Source organism: Panonychus citri, unplaced genomic scaffold (genome assembly GCF_014898815.1).
Source record: "Panonychus citri isolate SS breed McGregor unplaced genomic scaffold, ASM1489881v1 Contig00141, whole genome shotgun sequence".
Classification (NCBI taxonomy): Eukaryota; Metazoa; Arthropoda; class Arachnida; order Trombidiformes; family Tetranychidae; genus Panonychus; species Panonychus citri.
In genome coordinates this window covers 4,337,235-4,344,610 of record NW_026515546.1, presented here as the reverse complement: position 1 = coordinate 4,344,610, position 7,376 = coordinate 4,337,235, and the positions used below count along the sequence as shown (strand labels likewise).

At 32.8% G+C, this 7,376-nt stretch overlaps 1 protein-coding gene across 1 annotated transcript; it reads left to right on the top strand.

Moving 5' to 3' along the window:
• The first annotated feature begins 4,333 nt into the window (after window positions 1-4,333).
• Window positions 4,334-5,689, top strand: LOC128395136 (uncharacterized). Its single transcript, XM_053355537.1, has one exon. It carries the CDS (start codon window positions 4,334-4,336, stop codon window positions 5,687-5,689), a length of 1,356 nt encoding a protein of 451 aa, XP_053211512.1.
• The last annotated feature ends 1,687 nt before the right edge of the window (window positions 5,690-7,376 follow it).

Below are 7,376 nucleotides of genomic sequence, written 5' to 3'. Positions count from 1 at the left end.
TAAGCTTTTTTTTCGAATCTTTACAAGTATCATCGTTAACTGGAACTTTTCTGATCGATTTTCGGCTTTCAGTTTCAGATTCACAAAGAAAATTATAAATTTCTGAAATTGCCTCGATTAAGTCAGAAATTATCATTTCCTTGACATCGAGTTGAGAAAGTAATAATTTACGTTCATTTAATCTTTCCTTCAAATTGATTAAGTTATCAAAAGCTTTTTCTCTTGATTTTTTTCCTCCTGAGCATGAACAAGAACCATCATCCAAAGAGACATTTTTCTCAGTTTTTTGAAGAAACACTTTTTGTAACCTCTTCTTGTGTCATCGAGTTTGCCACGGAGTTTTCTCAAACGTTTGCTAATTTTAGGCTCTATCGAAGAGTCATCCGAGCATCGTCTATCATCGACGTCTTTTTCATCTGAATCTTTCTCAATTAAAGTATCCAACCTTTTGAGTTTCTTGAAAGTGTTCAAGAAATCTAGAAATTTATTCTTTTCCATGAGATATTGTTCAGGCAAATCATATGAAGACTTCAATGGTTTATGCCTGATCCTACAGTCGAAGTCTAAATTTGTTAGCATCTTATTACAATTTCTCCAGTCTTTATTGTTTATAATATTACTTTTTACTGAGTCATGAAGGGATATCGGGTCAGCTAAAGAGAAGAATAAAAACAATTTCAGCTCTTTTCCTGATAAAATTCAATTCAGAAAATCAACTTACCTCCTGAAGCAATTATTTGTCCACATAAAGAAAATTTGTCTACAGTGATTTGGAAAGAGTTCCGGTAACTGTCAAAATAATCTTTGAACGGAAGATCAAGTCCAAATTGATTAGCTTTGACTCTTTACATTAACCACCAAAGGCTGTTTAATACGATTAAATCTTTCGTCTACCATGTTAGGGAGAAACATGATAAGCAGAGAGCCAGATTTCTTGACAAATTCACACTGAGATGATAAAGAACTTGTTGTTGGAACTTCAGAACTAAATTCTGGATTGTTAGAAAAGATATTTTTCTCAAAAGGAGAGGGCGTGTGGGCTCTTGAAGAAAAAGAGTCAGATTGTTTACTCAAATTAGACTGTGAGTTTTCACTGGAAGATTGTCTAGTCAGATTAGGCAAGCTTTTCCTTTAGAAAATTGTCTAATTAAACGAGGATCACGGTCAGAAAACATTTTTCAAAGCTCGAAAAAGAATTAGAAAATATACAATTCAACACACATTAGAAACACAGAAAACAATCAAACCAGGAAACGGAAATTATTCCAAATAATTTTTTATTGTGAATTGTAATCAAAATACCCAGTGGGAATAGAAAAAATTAACCGGTTTGATTAGAAAATAAATTGATTTCTGTTGTAATTTTTAAAGAGGTTTTGTAACGAGATCATTAGTCGTAGGTTAGTAAATATGGAATTTTTTCCAAGATAGAAAATGAATAAAAACTCTTCAATTTGAAATTTCATGACAAAATTAAAACGGACCAGTTTCTAGTAAATCTTATCAAGTCTGTTTCCACTAAAAGCTTTTGAAGGTTCACTTAAAATTGAATATATTCAATGCTTCACCTTTCGATGGCAATCTATTCATTTTCTACCTTTAGAAGTTTTGAAATATTAGAAAAATATCAATTTCTGGGTGTCAGAAAATCAGAAAATAAGAAAAAATATGAGTAATTTGTAAATATGTAAGAATTTTAACCTTTTCTTGAAGAATATTTTCAACCGATGATTCTTTTCAGAAGAATCTTTTTCTTTGGGTCAGATGCCAGTGCTTCTAATTTAGCAAGAAATTCGTCTGTTCCATCAGAAACATCGCCTTTGTCTTCCTTGTCCAGATTAGAGTCAACTCTTTCAGCAATAGCTGAAGTAGTTTGCAGATTAAGAACTTGCGATGATTGGGGAGAGTCACAATTCAAGCGACCTTCAACAGTTCCGAAGGTAGAAATTGTTTCCACTGGAATGGCTTGATCGTTTTCTTTTGTTCTTTGTTTCTTTGGAAAATAACTCGAAATCGTTCGTCGTGATCTTTTTCCAACAGAAAAACTTCCCGAAGAGCTAGTATCCATTGCAACTCCTGAATCATTTATCGAATCGGGAATATTATCACTGACAATTGTATCAGATCTTTCAAGATCAGTGTCCGCATCTTGTGTTGTTGAATCGTCAGTGGCTTGTTGATCTAGAACTTTCCAACTTGAATTTCTTTTTCTTGTTCAGTAATCAGTTGATTCTGAGGCTCTGAAGGCGGAATAGCTTCCTCATTAGCATCAGATTCGGGACGTATAACATGGGCAACATCATCACTTTTTGATGGCGGATTGCGAGTTGAATTTCCATCCTTATCCTCATCGTCATCCAGAACTATTTCTTTTTGAGAATCATCGTCTTCAGAATTAGGTTCATAAACACAGAAGTTTTTCAAATTAAGGTGAGAACTTTCGAGTGGCTCAGAAACTTTATCATCCACCATATTCTTTTCTACAATTTCATCAGGTACTTCTGATAAAACTTCGCCATCATCATCGTCATCATTGGTTTCATTTCCTGTTTCCACATCTTCAGTGTTGTATTCTTCATGATCTGATTCAGAAGAGGTGTAGATCTTTTTCTTACGTTTCTTTTCCAGAACTGTTTTATGATAATTGATGTATTTTGACATTGCAATAACCAAAGCTTTTTCTATCGATTTATCGTAGCTACACTTTTTACATTTCCTAAGAACATGATCTAATTCAAAGAAGAAATTCAATTAGTTAATTGAAAAAGATTCTTCAAGATTTCTTACCTAATAAAGCCAAAAGTCTTTTTTCACCAAGACCATTTTGGAAAACACCTTTACATGGATCCGATAATGGTTTTTCATAGTTCCAAATTGAGATCAAACATCTTTTTCCTCCAGAACCTCGGATAGTAGTATTTACAAGCCAATGGCGAGGGAAACAGTTCTTGATGATGTTGTTCAACAACATGGTAGGTTCTAGCTCTTCAACAGCACGGCCCATTTTGACTCTTTTAGCAATCGCTTGTTGATAGTTTCGAGATCTAACAGGAAGTATACCTTCGATGTATGTGATCTTATTCTGCTCGAATGTTTTATCTTTTGGAATAATTCTTATATTCTGGAAGCCATCTGAAACATCTAAGGGATATCCAGCCGGAATAGTATCTTCTTCTGGTTGTTGAACAATTGCTTCTAGAACTTTTTGAAGCTCAGCAGCATAGGCTTTCACACTAGTGTGTACAAGCTTCGAAGCAGCTATTGCCAGTGGTTGAAGATCAACTTTCGGTAGCATGGATGGGAAATTTATCTTTTTTCTTTTATTGGAATTTTGTCCACTAGGAATTGAATTTCTTTCTCCTTCCATAGATACAACAGTTACAATATTTTCAGAATGAGATGTTGAAGGCGCCGATTCATCTGTTCTTCCCTCGTAATCAGCAACTTTCCTTAAAGATTTAACCTTTTTCAAAATTTCTGTGAACTCTCCTGATTTTACAACTGGAAACTTTTTCAAAGCTAAAGGTTTTATTTGAACACCCTCAATATTTATCCATTTAGAAAGAGTTTTTTGAAAGTTTTTCAAATTGAAGCTCTTAACATTAGCTAGAAACGTCTTATAGACTTGAAATAAATCTCCAGAATCGTCTGAAAAGAAAAAGAAATTAATCAACTTGTATTAAAAAGACTAGAAAGAGACTTACCTGCTATGATGATTACCATTGCCGGAAACGGTTCACATTCTGGGACATAAACACTTATCAAGCTTTCAAAAGAAACATCTAAAGACTTTAGTGTTGATGGAATTTGATCTCCGTCCACTTTAAAACAAAAAGGAATCGTTTTCTCAACACCAGATTCATCTTTCACACGACAAATAGCAGCGATAATTTTTTCTCCCATTTTTAGGGTTAACATAGATCCAATTAGAGTTGTTTGATTCGTGAGCACTGAGCTTCTAGCACGGGAACTACTATTTTTGGCGATTTTAAAAGTATAACTTTTTCTTATGGGCTTTAAATCCATAAACTAATGCAAATAAAACAAAATTAAAAAAGGAAACGCTTGTAGATAAAAAATTATCTAGCTTTGTACTATCGAAAAAGGAAATTTGATTAAAAAGAACAAATTTCGTTCTCTCGTTTCTGATTGGCTAATGAGCGATTGTTGCTAAGCAACAATCGAATAAATTAAAATTCTCTTTAGAATGTAAACAAACACATGTGGTTTAAACTCTAAATCTATTTAGTGATTTTTTTTGTTTGTCTGTGAGTTTAAATGATTTATTTAATATTCTATTAAATATTTAATTAATTTATATGAAAAATAAACAATGGGTTCAATCAGAAATTTAAATCGTCGTCATCGACAACAACATGAAAATTTTCAATTGTTTTACATCAATAGTTTGCCAGATACTCAGAATCATGAGTTTGGTGTGCCAGATACGGAAAGTGAAGACTCAACAGAAATAATTAATTTTTTTCCTTCGGATTCAAGTGAAACCAGTTCAATGAATTTAGAAGATGATACTGAGAAAATAGTTCCAACAATAAGTGAATACTGTGAAACGCTTTTTGAAACTCTTATTTCTCACATTGGTTTGAATCTTTCTCAAGCAGACAACGTGTTTCAGCTTTTCAAGGATTTGAGTAAAAGATATTTTTCTTCGAATAATCATCTCCCGAGCTTGAGGTATTATTGGGATAAAAAAGCCCTGGAAACCAATATAAATATCTATATTTTATGTGAAAAAGATCATTCTCATGGTCCTTTAATCGGGGAACCTTCTAATTTGCAATCGTATGAATGTGAACAAGAACTTATTCAAGCTGTGCTGAAACCTGGAAAATTTTTTCTACATCTGCCTCTTCGTCAACAAATAGAAAAGTATATCCATAATTTACCAGATTACTTCTGGATAGAAGATGATCAACGGTTCGATGTTTCAAACTGTGCTGAAGCCAAGCGTGTTAAGGAAATGGGAAATCTTTCACAAGATAAACGATATACACTGACTTTACATGCAGACGAAGTGGCCACTGGAAAAAGTTCAAGTGAAAAAATATTTCCAATTTTCATAACAATCAACGAAATCAAACCGGAATTTAGGAAAAAGTTCTTTTTTTTGGTTGGAATATTTGTCGGCAGAAAAAAACCAGCAGTTGAATGTTATCTAGGTCCTGTTTGTGATGAATTACTAGAGTTATCAACATTTCCTACAAGAATAAGTTCTAATTCTAGAGCAACGTTTCATTTGGTTGGGTTAATTGCAGATGCTCCCATGCGTGCTTATCTCCGATGTGTCAGGCAATATAATCATCTAAATGGCTGTGACTGGTGCTTAGTCACAGCCTCGTCTGTTGGTGGAGCAAGAGTCTATCCGAATCTAACCAGCGAGGATCAATTGAATTTGATGAGAAAAAAAGATGATTTTCTTACATTCAGTCGAATCATTGAACAAGATCCAGATTCAGAAGTTCTTCAGAATCCCCGTTTTCGTGGTTTAAATGGAATCTCTCCACTTCTACGTCTAGTTGATTTTGATATTGTTCGAGGAATATGTGTGGAGCCAATGCACTGCATAAGCTTGGGAATATTTCGCAATCTTATAAGCAAAGGTCTAGTTGGAGCAGATTCCTTGAGACATTTAGAACGAGGATTTGATAGAAACTCTATGAGAAATTAAGTTCCGTTTAATCTCAATTGCAGTTCCATCAGAATTTACAAGGATTCAAGAGATTTGGACCAGTTAAAATTCTGGAAAAGTTGTGAATATGATGCTTTTTAAGTTACTTTTCCATTCGACAACTGTTGGTTTGTTTAAGCCTAAGTTTTACGCTACTTTAGTTGCCTTTCAAGGATCTATTACCTTTCCCATACAGGAAAAGCTGAATTTGTAACCGTGACTGAAATACAGAATTTAGTTAAAGAGTTTCAATTGGGATGTTCAGAAATATTTGGATCTTCTTTTCTAACATACAACCTTCATTTTATCTCATCTATCAGACTCTCTTCTGAATTTAGGACCAAATTCAATATGTCTTCTTACCCTTTAGAAGATTACATGGGGATCATAAAGGATAAAGTTCATCGATACTCAAACATCGGCCCATCACTTGTCAGATTTTTTATGAGTGATTTTCGCTATAAAGATTACAAGATCAATAGATTGGAAAAGTGGAATTTATCCCAATCAGAGAAAAAGAACTTTGGTTGTATTTCGGAAAAAGATAAATGTATTTTCATCAAAGAAAAAGGTACACGTCTTACTGAAATTGGAATCGCTGTAATTGCTCTGAAAGAACATCTTAATTTTCATCAAGTTTCGGAACAAGATATTGTTTTTTTCAAAACAATCAAAGTGCTTGGAAAAAGATATTCATGAAAGTTATTGTAGAAACAAAAGAAGAGACGATTCGAAAATATTGGATAAAAATAAGAATTTCTATCTGGTCAAATATATCGTTCAATATCAATCAAATCTATTTCTACTCTGTAATAATTATCGAGTTAAAGAAGTTGCTGTTTCATTTCAAGGAATCACTGGTTTTATTTCTTTCAATTTGGAAAATATTCAGGAGGTTATAACATTGCTCGATAAAATTATTTGTCTACCCATTGAAAGTGTTGCTGATAAATTCATCTACATCAAAACGTCAACTTTTCACTTCAAAAGCAAAAGAGATCATATCATTGAGCAATATTTATGGAACAAGTAGTTATTCCAAGAGGACAAGGTTTAAATTGAGAAAATTCAATTCAAAAACCAAAACATATGGTCGAATGATCTAAAGAGAAAAGAACTTTCTCAATTTAGCTTTTTCTTTTTAGAAAACAATCCAATCAGTCTTGTTCTGTGTTTATGTGACAACTTTCAGTTTTAATTTCATCTTAATCAATTTTTTTAGAATTTTGTTTATTTCTAATTGTGCTCCAACTGATTGTGTTTAAATTTCTTCTATTTCAAGTGATTCTAAAACAAAGAATAAAAATCAGGTAAGAAAAAAATCTAAGTCAATCTTTTTAGTTTTTGCGTTAGCTTTTTTCTAATTTTCTGTTTTTCTTTAAGCTTTATTTTCATATATGATTATGGGTAATTTTGTTCCAAAATCCATTGAAAAGGTTCCAATTCCCATGAATTACTATTGTCCAGAATCACCAATGGATGTGGACCAGAAAGAGAATTTTCAATATTTCCAAAGAAACAGTTCCATGGAGGAAAATAGCACTGAATTTGATAAATTTCCAACCCTCATGGATTATTCTCAAGAGCTTAAAGAAATGGAAATAGATTCTTTTTCACAAGAATCAGTGATGAACTATTCATTAGAAATTCCTCCAATGGATTTTGAACTCGAAGATGAGAATATTTA

Bases quoted from the DNA above. Each gene is read 5' to 3' on its own strand.
- LOC128395136 (XM_053355537.1), top strand. From the start codon at position 4,334: ATGGGTTCAATCAGAAATTTAAATCGTCGTCATCGACAACAACATGAA.